The 18,501-nt window shown below is 54.1% G+C and overlaps 1 protein-coding gene across 3 annotated transcripts in view; it reads right to left on the bottom strand.

Annotated features, from left to right (window-relative positions):
• Positions 1 to 7,614: 7,614 nt before the first annotated feature.
• EPHA8 (EPH receptor A8) overlaps positions 7,615 to 18,501 on the bottom strand; it is a 38,733-nt gene continuing 27,846 nt past the window's right edge. Inside the window, exons 6-18 of one of the 3 annotated variants that reach the window (XM_088790457.1) lie at positions 16,032 to 16,156; positions 15,789 to 15,951; positions 15,236 to 15,329; positions 13,915 to 13,982; positions 12,918 to 13,082; positions 12,541 to 12,726; positions 12,180 to 12,241; positions 11,429 to 11,638; positions 10,464 to 10,613; positions 10,183 to 10,373; positions 9,725 to 9,898; positions 9,431 to 9,565; positions 8,806 to 8,938 (exon numbers count right to left, since the gene is read on the bottom strand). In XM_088790457.1, the coding sequence (XP_088646583.1) occupies positions 9,451 to 9,565; positions 9,725 to 9,898; positions 10,183 to 10,373; positions 10,464 to 10,613; positions 11,429 to 11,638; positions 12,180 to 12,241; positions 12,541 to 12,726; positions 12,918 to 13,082; positions 13,915 to 13,982; positions 15,236 to 15,329; positions 15,789 to 15,951; positions 16,032 to 16,156 (1,703 nt within the window). In that variant the 3' untranslated portion in view covers positions 8,806 to 8,938; positions 9,431 to 9,450. Of the gene's footprint in view, positions 9,566 to 9,724; positions 9,899 to 10,182; positions 10,374 to 10,463; positions 10,614 to 11,428; positions 11,639 to 12,179; positions 12,242 to 12,540; positions 12,727 to 12,917; positions 13,083 to 13,914; positions 13,983 to 15,235; positions 15,330 to 15,788; positions 15,952 to 16,031; positions 16,157 to 18,501 lie in introns of all 3 variants that reach the window. The other 2 variants (XM_088790456.1, XM_088790458.1) reach the window with 2 other exon arrangements.

Raw genomic sequence — 18,501 nt, 5'->3', positions numbered from 1 at the left:
CCTGAGACTGCATCACCTTTCCCCTGCTCCTTTCCAGCCAAGGCCCCCAGGTCCTTTTATTCCCTGGGGTTCTTGCCACCTCAAAGCAAGAAGGTGGTTTCCTGGTTTATTTTGGTTTATTTTACATTTGATGCTAGACCCCTCATTTTTGGAATTCAGAGAGATGCTCTTGCACTAACCTCCTCACTCTAAATGCTCATCACATTTCTCTTAAAGCCACAGGATCTCCCCCCATTCCCATCTTTTATTCATCACCTACCACCAGCTCCAACACAGGAGACATGGAAATGCAAACCCTCCAAGGACTGTGAATTTCACACCAGCAGATGACCCTTCCCCAGCCACCTAAGGTAAGGGAGATGGAGGTGTCCTAATGAGGCGCCTGGTCCTCAGGGAAGGAGTGTGACAGGTGACCGCCCATGGGCCTAGGCCATCACTCCCCAGGTAGAATGAGAGATCGAGTACAGCAGTGAGGAGGCTGCCCTGGAGGCTCGGACCCTAGACCAGTTGGGTTGCCCCCACCTTCTTCCAAAGCCTCTCTTCCAGGATGCTTCTGTGTTTTCTGAGGGGCGTCCAAAAAGAACAAGGCTGACTCCAAAGACATGAGGTCCTACTGGTGGAAATTCAGGTATGTGTCTGATTAAAGGCTAAGGAATTCTTCTGCCTGAGGATTTCATTTTGCTCCTCTGGGAAATTTGCTTGCTTTCTGCAGGTGGTGACCAGAATGGCACACAGCAGCCAGGAGGTAGAAGAGGGTCCAAAGTTGCTTTGGGGGACTTTCCTTTAATGTGAATTACGAGCCATTAGGTGGCCTGGGTTCAGATCCAGACTATACCTCTGAAGCTGTGTAAACTTGGGTGAGTCCTTTCCCCCCTCTGGGTAAGGCTAGATTTCTTTATTTAAGAAACAAGGAAGGTGAAGGTGTGGAGTGTAAAAAATATCTTTCCCTTAAATTCCTCTTATTCTATAATAAGAGCAGAGGGAACTATTCCAACATTTGACGCTCCCGTGAGTTGGCTTCTCTGTTATCTCCAGCCTGTGGGTATCTTAGGGTAAGAATTATTTTATTTATTCATTTATTCTAGAATCCACAGAGCCAAGAACAGGGCCCGTCACAGAAGAGGTACTCGGTAAATATACAGTCATTCATTCAACAAATATCTGCTCTACACAAATGAGGGCCATCAATGTACTGTGTGTCAGGGTTAAAGCCCTGAGTAAATTAGATGAAGTCCCTGATTTTTCAGATGATACTGAATGATGGGGGCATAAGATAAACAAATAAATAAACAATAAATGAGATAACTTCAACTGGTGCTAAGTGCTATGAAAACAATAACATTGGGTAACATGGTAGAAATGACTCGGCTAGGAGGCAGTCACACAGACTGGACTTTTGCAGACACGAAAGAGTAGCCCAGGCAAAGGGAAGAGAGTGAGTGAGGGGGAAGGAGGCTGGCTGGAGGCAGGTTGGAGAGGCAGCAAGAGCAGATCACGAAGGCTGTTTAGGGTCAGGTGAGGATTTCAGAAGTCATTATAAACTTGATCAGAAGCTTTCAGAGGGTTGAAACTAGGAAAGTGGCATGATCCGGTTTATGTTTTCAAAAGATCCCTCCAGCTGCTTGAGGAGAATAGATTACCTGGGGCGAGAGAAGGGAGACCAGTGAGGAGACTGCTGCAGACATCCAGGGGAGAGGTGCCGGCGCGGCTTGGATAAGGGGGAAGGTGGAGATCAATTGTTAGATTTAGGACGCAATTTGGAGAGAGCTAACGGGACCTGCTGACTGGTTGCAACACAACCAGCCCCTGCCATTGGGTCCAGCACCCTGGACAGCACGCCATCTTGTTTCCCAGAGGGGCCAGGTACCACTTCTCAGGAGACACCGAGATTCCTGAGGGCAGACCTCAGAACGCCTCCCTTGTGGTTTTTAAACATTTTTATTTTTAATTATAAGTATTTCAACATGTAGAAAAATCAGAAAATAATGTAACAGACACGTCTGTGCCCACCGAGATAAAATGGATGCTAACATTTGTCACACGGGGTGTCACGCGGGGTGTCACGCAGGGTGTCACGTGGGGTGTCATGCGGGGTCTCAGCTCCCGCTCCTCGCACAAGAACGCAGGATATGGTGAGGTCAAAAAGGCACACCCACGGAGCCATAGGTAGGTGAGTCATACCACTATATTCTCGCTGGTGGCTGGGTTGGAGACACAGGAAGCCAGAGCCATACTATCCACAACCTGCCATCCACTTCTCTCTGCCAACCAACCAACCCTACTTGCTAGCTGCAATCCGCCATGCTTACTGCAATCCACGCTTGCTAGCTCAGCCACCGTCTTCTTGCTAGCCCCCATTTTTTTTGCTGCTAGCTTAGCTACGGCAGTTATATTAGTTGCCAGTGGCTCACTGGTTATAGCTGACGGCCAACTAGCCACAGCTGATGGCCATCCAATCACAGTTGATGGCCATTTGCTACCCGAGTGAGCACCTTTCCACGTGAGGCTGAGAGCCTGGAAACTGCACTCCTGGCTCTGTCCCCACACTCCACCCCTACAAGGTCTTGCTTCACAATCTAGGTGACAAGTGTCTTCCGTGAGGGGCCCTGTGGGAGGAGCCTGGGGGTGAATGCAATATCCTAGACACAGCCAGGCTCTCTGGACACAGCCAGGATTTCTCACGGCACCACCAGTCCTTCTGGGCACAGCTAGACTTCCTGGGCTTCTTAGGGTACCACCAGTCTCCCTGGACACAGCCAGGGCCTCTCAGGGCACTGGCACTCTCTCTGGGCACAGCCAGACTTCCTGGGCTCAGCCAGGGTTCTCAGGGCACTGCCATCATCTCTGGGCACAGCCAGACTTCCTGGACAGAGCCAGGGTCTCTCAGGGCACTGCCACTGTCTCTGGGCACAGACAGACTTCCTGGGCTCAGCCAGGGTTCTCAAGGCACTGTGCTGGAACAGCAGTGGTTCACAGTCAAGGTACTTACATGTTCTTGATGGCGGCCGGTTGAGACACAAAAGCAAATATCCGCCAGTTCCACTACATGGTGGTACGTTCCCAAGCAAACAGTCAAGTGGTTCCCAAGCAAACAGTCAAGTGGTCCATCAAATTAGGGATGGAGCCCTTTCCCCTTAGTTCACAGTCATTCGCGAGGGCTGTGCATTAGCCTCACAACGTGTGCTCTCTGCAGGATGAGGGCTCCAAGTCCTTCCCAACCAGGGGGTGAGGGCCTCAGCAAGCACTTCCCAGCCCACAGGGACGCAACGACCTTCGCTTTCTCCAGCCTATGCTTGTTGGGAAACCGTCCACGTCTTCCCACCCCTCCACGGGGGTCCAGCTCTCTGGCAGCTGCTCTTCCTGAGACTGAGTGTTCATACGTATAAACTGCTCCATTACCTTCTGCGAGCTTTGGCCGGCACCATACCCTGCTCACAGTGCCATGTGTCATCCAGGGTGTCATGCGGGGTCTCAGCTCCCGCTCCCCACATAACGACGCAGGATATGATGAAGCCAAAAAGGAACACCCACGGAGCCATAGATAGGGGAGTCATACCACTATATTCTCGCTGGCGGCTAGGTTGGAGACACAGGAAGCAGGAGCCACACTGCCGTCCACTTCGCTCTGCCAACCAACCAACCCTACTTGCTAGCTGCAATCTGCTGTGCTAACTACAATCCGCCCTTGCTAGCCTCCACTTTTTGCTGCTAGCGTAGCCACAGCAGTTATATTAGTGGCCAATGGCTCACTGGTTACAGCTGACGGCCAACTAGCCACAATTGATGGCCATCCGATCACAGCTGATGGCCATTTACTACCCGAGTGAGCACCTTTCCACTAGAGGGCGAGAGCCTGGAAACTGCACTCCTGGCTCTGTCCCCACAACACTTTTGCCATATTTGCTTCAGTGCCCTCTCTTTTTTTTTTTTTTTTTTCCCCTCTCTTTCTTAAAAAAAATAAATCAATGAAACACTGTAAATACATCTCAACACCCCTCCCCTCATTACTCTTCTCTCCCCAGAGGTAACCGAGCTGAAGCTGGTGTTTATTTGTTGAAGGCCTGCACTATAATTATCTAGTTATGCATTCAAAACCTATAATTCTATTGTTACGTATATTTTAAAAGTTTACATAAATAGTATAATATTGTATATATTCCTCTGTCATTTATTTTTTTCACTCCATATTATCTTCTGCAGACTTACCCATATTGGTACATGTTCACTAGTTCATTCACTTGAACTGCAATAGAACTTAGAAAGCAACTTATTTTTCTGTTCTCCTGCTGAGAGGCAGTTAGGCTGCTCCTCATATTTCTGTTACATACTAAGCTGTCGTGATTATCTTTGCACACGTATCCTTTTGCATATGGGTACGAAAGAAGATGCATAGGAAACACTGCCACCCCCGGATTCCTTTGACCTGTAGCTGCAGCTATCCCCCTGCTGCCGTGTGTTGGCTGCTAAGGACACATAGCTGCTTTCTTCTTGGGAACCTCCTCCCCCAGGAAGTTATACGACCTCCCCTGCACCACGGAGCAGCACGCAGGCAATGACTAATGAACATGGAGGGTGCCAAAGACTGGCCCTCTTGCCTCAAAGCCGATCAACTCTGCAGTTTTATTAGTACTTTAGACCTCCCTGTGGCATCAGATTGAAGCTAATCTCCAGCTGAGAACACATCATTGCTGAGCATTTCCTCCCACCCTATCTGCCTTCTCTCTCACCTGCGAACTCTCCTTCAATAAGTCACCTGTGCAAGAATCTCAGGCACTGCTGAGTAACCTAACTGAAGACAGGCACACACTAAAGTGGAGCTGCTGGGTCTTAGATTTGCCCATCTTAAAATTAACTAAGTGTTTCCTTTGCTCTCCAAAGTAGTTGTACCAATTTATATTCCCACTGGCAACTTATAAACGTTGCTCTCCCCTCCCACACTTTCATCAATACTAGCGTTATAGACTAATTTTGCCAGTCAGATTGGTGTGATACGCTATCTCATTGTTTTAATGTGCATTTCCCTGTTTACTCGTGCTGTTGAGAATCTTTCCATATCTTTATTGGCCATTCAAATTTCTTCCTCTGTTATTTGTCTGTTCTTATCTTTTGCCCATTTTCCCACTGTTTTGGAATGTTTGGGTAAATTGATTCTTTGAAGTTTTAAAGCAATTTTATTTTGGAAACTAATTCTCTCTTTGTTGGTTATATAGATTGCAAATGTCTTCTCCCAGCCGTGGTGTAAGGCAGGGTGTCATGCGGGGTCTCAGCTCCCGCTCCCTGCACAAGAATGCAAGCTACAGTGAGGCCAAAAAGGAACACTAATGGAGCCATAGATAGGGGAGTCATACCGCTATATTCTCTCTGTCGGTTGGGTTGGAGACACGGGAAGCAAGATCCACACAATCCACAATCTGCCGACCACTTCTCTGCCAACCAACCCACCTCACTTGCTAATTGCAATTCACGCTCGCTAGCTTAGCCATGGCAGTTATATCAGTGGCTAATGGCTAACCAGTTACAACTGATGGCCATCCAATCACAGTTGATGGCCATTTACTACCCGAGCCAGCACCTTTCCACGTGAGGCCGAGAACCTGGAAACTGCTCTCTGGGACTCTGTCCCCACACATGGCTTTAACGAATTTATTTTTTGCCATGTAGAAGTTTTTTATTTTAATGAAATAAGGTTTGTCATGGTTTTCCCTTATCATTTGTGTTTATTTTCTACTGTAAGGTCATAGTTATTTTCCTGTTTTCTTTTAAAAGTTTTGTAGTCTGCTTTTATATTTAAGACTGTAATCACACAGAACTTATTTTGTGAGTGGTGTGAGCAGAGATCCAATTTTATCTTTTTCCAGGGAGGGTATTTAACTGTCCTAACATTATTCATTAGCACTACACCATCCTTTACCCTTTGTCATGTTTCAAACTCTCATGTGTATTTAGATATTTTCCTAGGCATTATTATCTGTTCTTTTTTTTATCTGTTTCTCTTTTCCTGGGACCAAACTATTTTTATCTATTAGAGCTTTACAGTAATTATTGGTATCTCGCAGGACGAGGTTCCCTTCCTCTTCCTTCTCTTTCTTCTTCAAAATTGTCTTGACTATTTTAGGTTACTATTCCATAGACATTTCAGGGTGACCTTATCAAGTTGCAGGAAAAACCCCATTGACAAATTTTATTGGAAATAAAATGTACAGATTACATTGGAGGGGATTAGCCATCTTTACGATAGTGAGGCTTCCCACCCACAAGCATGGTTTGTTTCTCCTCTGGCTGTATTCTTCCTCCCCTCAAACAGGGGGCTGCCTAGGAAGTGAACCTCCAAACGCTTCTCATTCTTCAATGCCCAGTTGAATGCCTCCTCCTCCAGGAAGTCCTTGGAGAGACCTGGCCTCCAGGTTCTCTCTCCTCTGACTTCCTCTAACCCCTCTGTATGCTCCGTGTCCCGGACACTGGATCTGACTGAGGGAGTCACTTTTGTGCATGCTGTACCTCCACCTCGTCTCAGCTTCTGAAGGGGCTGCACCACCTTTATCTTTGTATCCCCAGTGCCACCCAGTACACAGTAGGAGCTCAACAGACTCTGATGATTCGTCTTTAGGGAAGTGTGTAAGTAACAGAGGAAACTGCTGGTGCCATGTGGAGGGGGCCTGGAATGGAGTTTGGAAACACACCTGGCTTGGAATCAGGCAGCTCTAGCTTTGTGGTGGCTGTGCTGTGTGGGGTGGGGTCCTCTCTGAGCATGCGTGTGCCCATCTGTAAGATGGAGACAGCATCACCAATCTCACAGGGCTGTTGAGATTATGAGTGAGATTCCAGGAAACCCACTAAAGGTGTTTTCTCCCTGGTCCCACTTTCCCCATTTGAGGGCGGTGCAGGAATGAAGACCCTTCCCTCAGCCTGAGAGGTTGCTGGAGATCCCTTTCTTGTTCATCAGTTGTAAGACCCCACGGGCATCTTCCCCGAACATCTGAGCCATTGACTCAAGTGGACACAGTGGGCTCTGCTCTGCCCGAATCCTGCCCAGCCTCTGATGCCATCACAGTGGCTCCCGCTGCTGTCCCCTCTCCTGGAGTAGAGGTGGGTCCTCAGCCCCCTAACGTAACCATGGAAGATGTTTGCAGTCCATCTTCCCTTTCCTGCCCCATAGCACCCATGCTCCTCAATGGACCCTTGGTCCCCAGGAAGTTCTACCCATGAAGTGCTCCTTCCTCATGGGTTCGGCCTCCTTGGGGCATCTTTCTTCCCCAGGAGAACCAGAGGCAAGGGCAGTATTCAGCTGCAAGGGAGTGTGTTCCAGTGTTAAGGGCCATCTGCACATCTTGGAAGAGGGAATATGGGGCCGATGGGGGTGCTTCCTGCTGGGGCATGGGCTCTGGAGTTGGACAAATCTGGGTTCTGACTCAGCCCCCCACAAACTTGATGTCAGGCAAGGTGACCATCGCAAGACTCAGTCTCCCCATATATAAAATGGGTACATGAGTCCTAACTCCTGGGAGAGACAGGAAGAAACGCATGGGCTGGAGACAGTAGGTGCACAGCATCAGGTAGCTCCTTCCTGACCAGATGTCAAGGTTGTAGGAATGGAAAAAATGGGGGACACAGGCAAAGATGAGGCAGAATTTATTCTCATTGTGGGCAAGTTCAAGACTCACAATGGAGACCACAGAGAGGCAGGTCCCTGGGATCGAGGGGCACCTCATACCAGGAGCAGGGCCCCACTTTTGCAAGTGTCAGCCCCACTGTGTTCCCCCGACTATGAGGATCCAGAGCCCAGGACTGGGTGAGAGTGGGGTGGGGGTGGGAGGAAGACAGGGTCCTCCCCGATCGTGTGCTGACCATGTTTCCGACTTCCATAGGAAGAACAGCTTGGCTATATAGTAATATAGTATATAGAGGTGTAGCGAGCTGGCCGCGGCACCCGGGCGGGGCTGAGATTCCCCAAATTATTGCAGGAGGGAGAGGGGGCTCTCAGTGCTGGTGTCTCCCTGGAACAGCTGTGCTGGCTACGGGAGGGCTGGGGGCTGGGCCTGCCCCTCCCTCGGGACCAGCAGGGGGCACCCAGCATCCTGCCCGGTGGGGTTCCTTGGGCCCCCACAGCTTCCAGGTTCCTGGAGCTTTCTCACCCTGGGTGCTTTTTATGTGCTTTGGAGACCATTTTTGCATTGTCAGGAGTGAGAAAAAAATATTCTGACATGGTAGAAAAAAGATATTTACATACCCTGGTGGGCCGTAAGGGAGAGGGTCAGTCTGAGTGTGTGTGGGGGCTTCCCACGCCCCCTCCCACTCATAGCTGTCTGTGTGGGGTGATGTGGGGGGGAAAGAGCTCTGGGAGGAAGGAGGCTCAGCGCAGAAACTTGGCTGCTGTGTGACCTTGGACAGGCACGCGCCCTTGGTCTGCCCAGATGGCACAGGAGTGGTGGACTTGGGGCTGAAAAGCTAGGATCTTATGGTCCCTGATCCTAGGCACGGGGCTGGGGGAAATTGAGGTTGGTGGCGGGACTTCCAAGTGAGGGGGCCTGGGCTGTGGAGGGGCATCGGAGACGCGAGGGAACTTGGTGGCCTCTGGCCAGGCAGCCAAGCCCAGCTGAGAGCAGCCCCTGTACCCTGTGGTGATATCTATACAGAGGTGGCCAGAAGGGCTGGCCGGGAACCCTGTTTTCCTGTTGAAGCAGCAGAAAAGCCACCTAGAGGCCACAGGTGGTCCCCACCAGCTAGAGGGAGGGCTCAGACCTGAGATAGAGCCGGGGGTGCGCTCACCCGGGCAGAGATAAGGGTGGGCCTGGTACTGGTGGGGATCAGAAGTGGCCCCCGGCTCCGGCCTCCAGGCGTGGGGGGCGGCGGCTGTGAGCCTCCCTCTGGTCCGGGTGGGTGCTGGGACCTGGGCCCACTTTTGATGGGCAGCGTCACACCGAGTTCCCTGCTCACAGGCCTGCAACATTAACCATCATTCATCACGTCACCCACACTTATGTACATGTGCTCCCGGTCTTAATGAATAAACACGTGTACCCTAACTGGCACACCTCCATGCTGGGACCTGGAGGGTGGACACACGCACACGTAGTCCCATGACCTTGTGAGAACACACCCTGTACAGCACAGGAATGCACGCGCGCGCGCAGACAGACACACACAGACACACACACACACAGACACACAGACACACACACACACACACACAGGCAGGTGAGCGACATCTCTGTTGGGCTCAGTGGCATTGAGTCCCTAGCCTCTAGGAAAGAGCAGACCCTCTGCCCTGAGGTCCCTTCCCAGGTGGCCTGACCCCTGATAACTCCAGGTCCTGCAGTGGAGTCTTTGGCCTCCCTGGCACCTGACAGAAAGGTAGCCAAGGAGGAAGGGCAGAAGCCTGGGGCTGCCCTGCCTGCCAGCCAACCCTGCAAGTCCTGACAGCTGGCATGACCTGGGGCTGGCTCGGTCTGGTCAGAGGTGCCGGCGGGGCCCCTGGGTACTGGTTAGCTGGGCCCTCATGGTCTGGATGCTGCCCAGGATCTTCTTCTGGTGGCCCAGGAGAGTGATGCCCAGGGCACGCACGTCCCTATGGAGGAAGGGTGGTGTTGACCAGGTTGGCCTGGGAGGCTGGGAGCCATGAAGACAGGGACATACTCATCCCCTGGAGCTGCCAGCCTCCTCAGTCTGTCTGCACCTTGCCCCCTGCCCTCTCCCCTGCCCCCTCCCCCACAGGACCACCACTTACTGGGCGTTCATTCGTAGCACCATGCCCAGAGAGGAGTAACCACCAGCGGCGAAGTGGTCCCGGTAGCGCCCCATGCGGATGGAGTCCAGCCAGTCCCCCACGGTGAGGCCCCCGCTGCCATTCCCGCCCCCATGGAGGTCAAAGCAGCTCTGGGCGAAGGCCGGGGCCGGGCACCTGAAGCATGGAGGCCGTTGGTAAGTGGCATGCTAGGGCCTCTGCCTTCCTCGGGGACCCTGGCACTAGCCACCCTCAGGCTCCTTCTAGGCTCAGCAGTGGGAAAGGGGTCTGACGGGCTAGAACCCAGGTTTGCAAGGAGAGGACTGACGCAGGCCTAGGCAGAACAGGGGCCGGGTCCCAGGCTGGGTCTGACCCAAGGGTCAGGGCAGAGCTGTCCCAGGGCCAGGACTAAGTCAGGGCAATGCTGTGAGGGCAGCCGGGCTGGGGTGGGGGCCAGACACCTGCTGACGGTGGCCGTGGCCCTGAGACTCTCAGGGTTGCAGATCAGCACATCAAGGACACTGACAATCTGGGCAAAGCGAGGCCGCTGGGCCCGGTCCTTGTGCCAACAGTCAAGCATGAGCTGGTGCAGGGCGCGGGGGCAACCCATGGGCGCAGGCAGGCGGTACCCCTCCTCCACCGAGCTGATGACCTGGGGAGGGGGAGCACAGTGCTGGGCTGGAGGCTGTCCTGCCGTCCAAGGGCCCACAACACCTCTACCTAGCCAGGGTCCAGTACTCACGTCACGGTTGGTCATGTTCCAGTAAGGCCTCTCCCCATAGGCCAGCACCTCCCACATGACCACACCAAAACTCCACACGTCACTGGCCGAGGAGAAGGTCCGGAAGGTGATGGCCTCGGGGGCCGTCCAGCGGATGGGGATCTTCCCTCCCTGTGACGGACACAGGAGTGTTGAGGGCTCCCCTCCAGCCTAAGCCAGGGAGCTGAACCCTGGGGTCCTATTTCCCAGGCTGGGAAACTGTCAGCCCACTGGGGGAGACATGGCCTCCACCTTCCAAGAGCACCTGTTCTGATGGGGGAAGCATGCACATAGAACTGTGGTGAAGACTGAACAAAAAAAGTGTGTGAGTGCCTGGCAAGCAGTTGCTCAGTAAAAAGGAGCCAAGGGGTTGGTGCCTGAACAAAGGAGAAAGCTCAGAGAATGTGGTCTAGTTCCTACTTCTCTCCCTCCTCCCCGCTTCTTCCTCTTTTTATTGGTCACAGATTTTTTCTCTAAATGAAACCTTATTCAGAGGTTCGGTGGGTAAGATGCAAAGGGGAGGTTCTGATTAGGGCAGGGGTGGGGGGCCAGGGCCCCCGCCACTCAGCCGCCTGACTTTAAGGCACTCTAGGGAAGCCCAAATCGCCATGAAATGCGTTTTGAAAATGCTGGGTTTTAGCCAAACTTTAGAGACAGATACGGAGTGGATGTGTGTTTCAGAGAGACACCAACTCTCCCCAAATCTCCCAGTGAGTGACAGTAGGGAAGAGCCCTGGGGTCCAGAGCCACCCAGTCATAAAAGAAAGGGGAGCAAGGTTATTCCCATTTCCCAGAGGGGGCAAACTGAGGTGCAAAGAAGAGGCAGAACTTGCCCCAGATAGAGGGCAACCCAGAAATTTCCAGCTTCACGGAACGACAGGTGGCAGGGCTGTCTGTGCCATCTTTCCCCTCCCTGGGCCTCTTGGAAAGGGGAGTGGGCTCCGCACCGTGGTGGTGTAGGCGGCATCAGGATCATCCTCCAGCACCCGCGAGAGCCCGAAGTCAGACACCTTGCAGACCAGGTTGCTGTCGACCAGGACATTGCGGGCGGCCAAGTCGCGGTGGACGTAGCCCAGGTCTGAGAGGTAGCGCATGCCGGCACCCACCCCTCTGAGCATGCCGACCAGCTGCGTGATGGTGAACTGCCCGTCGTGAGTCTGCAGAGGACACAGCTTTGGCTATAGGAAGGCTCTTTGCAGATGGCAAAGTGCTTCACTGCTTAGGAAGCCTATGACGGGTTATGGTTTGTTCCCATGGTCTCATTTGTACTCACAGCAACCCTGAGATGTAGGTGGGGTGGCAAGGGCTGTTCATCCATTTTGTGGAAGAAATGGAAGCCCAGAGAGGTGAAGCCCTGTGCCTAAGAGCACCCAGCAAATAAACGGCAGGGCACGGGCTGGGACTCTCGAGATTTCCACCACACCCACTGTGCCTCCCAGCTGGGTGGGGCCCTGGGTCCCCACAGAGGCATCCCTTTTAGGCGGTGGCAGGGCCACAGGACCTGTGCAGCACAGGGACTGTCACGTGATGGGGCTGAAAGGAGGTTTGACTGGCTGTCCCTTAAGACCCTGTACCTGACCCCCCCTTCCCCAGGGTTGTTGGGTCCAAGCTCCCGAGGGTGTCTGGGAGGCCTCATATTAACACCCACACTGAACTTCCCTCCCCCAGCCCCCGGGAAAGGCAGGGCGGGGCACACACCCTCAGGAAGGCATCCAGAGAGCCATTCTTCATGTACTCAGTCACGATCATCGCCAGGCGGCCTGGGGAGGGGAGTGGGGAGGCGGCGGCTCTTGGTGGGGGGGTCAGGACTGCTGATCAGAGACCCTAGGAACATATCCCCCACCCTGGGCCACCAGGAGCTGGGCCAGCACTGAAGGCCCCAGGGGGCCTAGTGTTCCCATTGGGGTTCCAGGCTCTGGGCCCCCTCCCGAACCAAGTCATCCAGGGCCCTGAGCCAGGGGGACAAGGGCAGGGCAGGGACAGAGCAGGGTGGTGTGGGGATAGACCCAGAGCCGTGTCCCTGGCAACAGGGGCCCTGTAGGGTGAGGCTGCCACCTACCACGGGTGATGACACCTTCAAGGCGGATGATATTGGGGTGGTCGAACCGACCCATGATGGACGCCTCACTCAGGAAGTCTCGCCGCTGTCTCTCCGTGTAGCCAGCTTTGAGGGCCTTGATGGCTACAGGCACGTCCTGCTGCCCCGGCACCCGCAGCCGCCCATAGCAGACTTCCCCTGACTCTCCTGTGGACCCCGAGTGGGGTAGGCAGGAGGAGGGCAGTGGGACCCTCTATCCCAACCCAGGACTCCCCCAAGTGCCTCCATGGGCCCAGCTATACCAGGCTCCTCAATGCCCCTCTCCGTCTGCCCTGGGTGTCTCCTCCCGTGGGCGTCTGCCCACGCTGTCCCCACCCTCACAACCCTGTGAGGCTCACCGGAGCCGATGATTTTCTCGATGTGGATCCTGGAAGCCTCAATCTCTCGGGTGAAACTGCGGCCCGCCCGGCCTGGCTCCTCATAGGTGTGTGGTTCTGCATAGAACTGAGGCTCCGGGATCTTCCCCAGGGGGTGGTGCAGGGGCAGGAAGACAGGTGGAGGCGCTGAGGGCCAGGGCAGAAGGGCCTTCAGTGGGGTCCAGGAGGACTATTCATCCCAGCATTCCCTGGACCTGGGCGGGTCTGGGGTGTGGGGTGTGGAGTGTCTCTGGGAGTCTCAGGATGTGGCGGCAAACAGTAGGCGCCCAGTAAGTGCTCGCCAAATGAAAGCATGGTCTCTATGGAGTAGCTCTGTAGTCTCTAGGGGGCTTTGGGGTCTCCAGTGAGATTGGAGCATGTCTGTCATTTTCTGGGGTCACTTCTAGAGTCCTCAAGATCTTTCTCAATTGTTCTGGGGTAGGAATGTGGCAAAAAAAGATTTCACCGTAAGTGCCAACTTAGCCTGAAAGTGGTTCTCTAGATGACTGTGTTAAGAAGGATTCTGAGGCTGCATTCAGACTCAAGGGGAATCAGTACCATGATTGATACGAAGGTCTAAAAATGGGCACAGAAATGGGGCGTGGAGGTGGGCATTCTCGTTTTTGCCTTGTTTTCTGGGGTCTCTTCAGGGTCCTGAAAAAGCTCTCTGTAACAGGGGTTCTTGTCTAAGAGCATATTACCGCCCCTGAAATTATATGCAAAATTGTGTACGAGTGCACACATCTGTGCATTTCCCTGGAGAAGGTCTCCAGCATCTTCCGTGGGATCTGTGACCCAAGAAAGGTGAATAGCACTGTGCCTTTGGGGATCTCTGTGACACCCTGCTGTCTCTCTCTGGGGCTCTGGTCCTTTCTGTGGGCACTTTTCTCCTTCCTACTTGTGCCACCCCCAGACCAGCACTGGTTCCCACCATGACCTCCCCCTCTTTGCCCTCAGACCCCTGGGGCCCTGCACTCACCCTGCCCATTCTGATAGTGCATCTTCTCCTCGTCTGAGTCCTGGAAGGCCTTGCTGTAGCCACAGTGCCTGTGGAAGACGGGCAAGGCTCTGCCTGAGGCCAGACCTCCCAGCTCCAGCTCTGACTCCATTCAGGGACAAGTAAGGGCTGCTCCCCTGTACTCCTCTTCCCTCCCATTTCAAGTCAGCCTCTGCCCCCCGGGGATGGGGCGGGGGGAGTTCCTGCCCTCAGGCTCTTAACCCAGCTGAACTGTGACATCCTTGACATTTAGAAATACTTTACAATTTACACATTTGAGTCCCTTGGCCCTCACAGCAAGGTCTATGGGTTATTAGTCCCATTTTATATGAAACTTCCCCTGGGCGAAGGGTTGAGAGGTGAGGCTTCTGACGCCAGCTCTGCTGTGTGACCTTGGCAAGCCCCTACCCTTCCCTGGGCCTCAGTTTCTCCATCTATTGGATGATCTTTCTGGTTCTTGCTGTCTGGGATCGTAAGCCCACATAAATGCAGTGTCCCATCTCCATGTCCTCTGAAATGGAGTGGGAGAGGGGAGAGTGACTAAGAACATGGTGTTTCGCTTTGACAGACCTGGGTTCGAGTTCCAGTTCTGGCATCTATTTGGCAAGTGGCCTAGCCTCTCTGATCACCAGTTTACTCACCTGCCAAATGAGGTCGGGATGTCTACATCACTGGGGTGTCATTGGGATGAAATGAGATGGAGGCGGTGTGTTGAAGACAGACCCAGTGGGACTGGCTGGTACATGCATGTGGCGTGAGAGAGTCAAAGATGACAGCTTGGGTTTGAGGCTTGAGTAACCCCATGAATGATGGTGCCATGTCCTAAGATGGGGACCTGTGAGAGGTGCAGGTTTGGGGGTATTGTCTGAGACACATGTGGAGAGTGGAGATAAGAGTGGGAAGCTAGACCTCAGGGGAGACGTCTGCGCTGGTGGCATAAGTTTGGGGATGTCAGCATGAAAGTGGAATTCAAAGCCATGGGCCTTGAGAAGGTCACTCAAAAAGATGGACCTGGGTAAACAGGAAAGACAGGAGGGTCTAGGAGGAGCCCAGGGTCCCCCAGCCTTTAGAAATTGTTCGGAGAGGAGGGGCTGCCAGAGATGGAGGACAATCCAGACAGGTGGATGGAAAATAGGGGGCAGGCTGAGGCAGGGAAGGCAACAGAAAAGTGTCCCTTCTGAGGAGGAGTAAATAAGAACAGGTGCATCTGTAAGTGAGCCCGGCCCCCAGCACAGGGCAGGGCCAGGCAGGAGGCACCGCACGCCAGAGAGCGGCTTAGGTGGCTGGGGCCATGGCCACCCACCTCTTCTTGCAGATGAGCAGCAGCAGAAGCATGACCAGGCCGGTGATGAGTGTCAGGCAGATCCAGACGATGGTCCGTGTGTCATAGCGGGGCCCTGCAGGGGGACAGCAGGGACTACACTGTGAGAACCAGTGTCCTGAGGCTGGGGGCAAGGAGATACTGGGGCCAGGGCACAGGATTACTCCCGCTCTCCTGGGTAACCTTGGGCAATTCACCTTACTGCTCTGACGCTCATCGTCCCTGTCTGAAAAATGGGGGTGTGGATAATGCTGACTCACTAGAGGGTCTCTGGGAAAATGATCAGATTATCCTGCTGACAAAGGGCATCAGGACACCTGCAAGTCACACTGGTGTTCAGTAAAAGTCAATGTTTATGGGCTGTTATGAGCTCAGTCTCCTTGGGCAAGTCACTTTCCTTCTCTGAGCCTCCAGTTTTGGTCAGCTGTAAAACTACCGACCCAGCACAGGCACCAGCTCAGCACAAGCTAGTGCCCTTCCACTGACCACCAGGGCCTGGCCCGGCTCCCTTGCCCTCCCCGCTCCCTGCACTCACGGGGTTTCCCAGTCTCCACCTCCATGGCCTGGCTGAATCGGCCGCAGCCTGCCGAGGTGCGGGCTCGGACCTGGAACACATAGCGGGTGCCCGGCTTGAGGCCCGAGACGGTGGCCCTGGTGGTGACAGCCTTGAGGGTGGAGTAGCTCTGCATCTCCTTGTCCTGTCCACAGGAAGGGCAGTCAGCCTGGGGCACCCCTGCCTGGTTCCCCTTCCCCTGCCTCCCTGCTTGAGGTGCGGTACCTTCTCGTAGTATTTGATCTCGTACTCCAGGATGATGCCATTGGGCTGTTCAGGCTCCTGCCACAGCAGTGACACGCTCGTCTGCCCTGCCCGCTCCTGGCGGATCACCAGCACCTGGGACGGGGCTAGGGGAGGGAGGCGGCCTCTGTCAGGTAGGCGGATGGGTGATAATCTGCTGGCCCCTGTCCCACCCCTTCCCAGGCCCTGCTTGGGCCATGCTCAGCTTGGAGACATCCTATCTCTCCGGCTTGCCTGGGAGTCCCCCTGTCCTGCCTCTGCCTCGGGAGAGCCAGCCCCTCTGATCCTCCTGGCAAATCACAGGCTGCAGCCCTGGTCAGTCATCCGGTGTCTGCACTGCCTGCCTCTGGTCTGGCAGACAAGACAAGGCCTGATGGCCCCAGGTTTCACTGCCTCCTTTTCCTCCTCTCTGGCCGGCCCCTCCACTGTGAATGCAGGACCCCCCCAGCCCCAGCAAGCAGCCACTCTTGTCCACCCTGGGGCCCCATGACCCAATGTCTCTTATCTCCATGTCTCCCGCCCCCAGCCTGCTATGGAGCCGCTCTAAGGAGTGCTTGGAGGAAAGGAAAGGAGAAGGGAGGAAGGGGATGAATGGAAGGAACCTGCACCTTCACTGCCGGGCTTGGAGGCATAACTGGGGTAGCTCTGGAGACTTTAGGAAGGTACATGAGCTGAGCCTGGCCCATTCAGCTCAAGGATTCTCACAGTCACACGAGGTCACCCATTTGCCCTTCTCATCGACAGATTCACCCATTCCTTCATCCATACATTCCCTCCCTCCCTCCCTCCTGTGTTCAGCGCACTTATCCCAGAGGTGATCCTGCTGGGAAGTATCAGAGACTCAGCCGTGGCCAAACAGGGAGGGCCTGCAGGGCTGCAGCCCTCTCCACCCTGCCTCCAGCTGAAGGCCTCCTCCCTCCCCTCTGCTCACCCCGCACCCCGCACCTCCCATGGCCCCCACCTGCCCCACAGCCAGCTCTTGTCTCATATCTGGACATCCTATCTCCTCAGCTCTCCTGGGAGTTCCATGAAAGCAGGGACCACACATAGTAGTGCCCCCAAAATGTTGTGGATGACTCTGAGATAAAAACATTAAGAAGCAATTCCAGAGTCAAGTGGGAGGGTGTGACACAGGGGAGACACCACAGCCGGGGACCCAGGTCTGGGTTCGCAGCCCGACCCCTCTCTTGCTGTCTGGGACCCTGACTGTCTCGTGGCTGCAGCTTCCCCATCCAGAGGGCAGCTCAGCTAGCAGGCACCGCCTGCCAGGAGGAGGTGAGGCTCAGATGAGACCATTGTATGCAAGGGACACACCGGCAGCCAGAATAACAGTCATGAGTGGGACAGGCACAGAGGTTCCGAGGTGGGAGGGAAGTCGACTGGGAAATCAGTGGGGGCTCCAGGGAAAGGGGGGGTTGTGGAGAAGTGAAGGGAGGGGGAGGAGCAAGTGGTCTCTGAGGGCAAACCTTGACCATTGGTTTGGGGCTCTTGTCCGTCCCAGGCCCCCACCCCAGCACTGTGGGCGTCCACTCAATCATGCCCCTGGGATTTCCTGAATGCCTACCACAGGCCAGGCACCGGGCTAGGACCTGGGGACACTGCAGTGACCAAGACAGCCCTCCAGGAGCTGATAGTTTAGGAAGGCAGAAAGTAAATAAGAACAAATCAATGTGTAATTACAGGTTGGTGCAGTACCGCGCAAGACATGAAGAGGGCGCTGTGATGGAGAGGACCCTCCACAAGGGCCGGGAAGGAACTGGGCCACGTTATTTGGGGTGGCCAGGGTGGGCCTCCCTGAGTCAGGGATGCCATTTGAGCTGGGAATGGAAGGAACCAGCCACGGGAACATCCCAGAGAGAGCATGTCACTGTGATGTAGATGCCAGGCCAAGGCCCAGGGAGGGGAAGGGCTTGGTGTGTTCAAGGATGGGGCCCGGAGGCCCGTGTGGCTGGAAGGGGGTGTGCCAGGCAAGAGTGGACCGGGCGAGGCTAGAGAGGCAGCCAAGGGCGGGTCATGTGGGTCCGGGGGCCCTGTGGGTGTCTGAATTTTCTGTGAGCTCAGGCTGAAATATTAAAGGGCTCCCCTATGAACTGATCTCACCTATGGTTTTTTCTTTTTTAAATTAAATGTATTGGGATAACATTGGTTAACAACCTTATATAAATTTAGGCAGCCAACTGAATGGGAGAAGGTATTTGTAAACGATATCTCCAATAAGGGGCTCAAATCCAATCTATGTAAAGAACTCACACAACTCAACAAAACAATCTGATTAAAAAATGGGCAAAGGATCTGAATAGACACTTCTCCAAGGAAGGTATACAGATGGCCAACAGATATAGGAAAAAATGCTCAACATCACTAGTCATTAGGGCATTGCAAATCAAAACCACAATGAGATACTATGTCACACCTGTTGATATGGCTATTAGAAGTAAGACTAGAAATGAGC

The sequence above is a fragment of the Rhinolophus sinicus genome, chromosome 14 (genome assembly GCF_057876585.1).
Source record: "Rhinolophus sinicus isolate RSI-liver-muscle chromosome 14, RSI-T2T, whole genome shotgun sequence".
In the NCBI taxonomy this organism is placed as follows: domain Eukaryota; kingdom Metazoa; phylum Chordata; class Mammalia; order Chiroptera; family Rhinolophidae; genus Rhinolophus; species Rhinolophus sinicus.
This window is presented reverse-complemented; position numbering and strand designations above follow the sequence as displayed.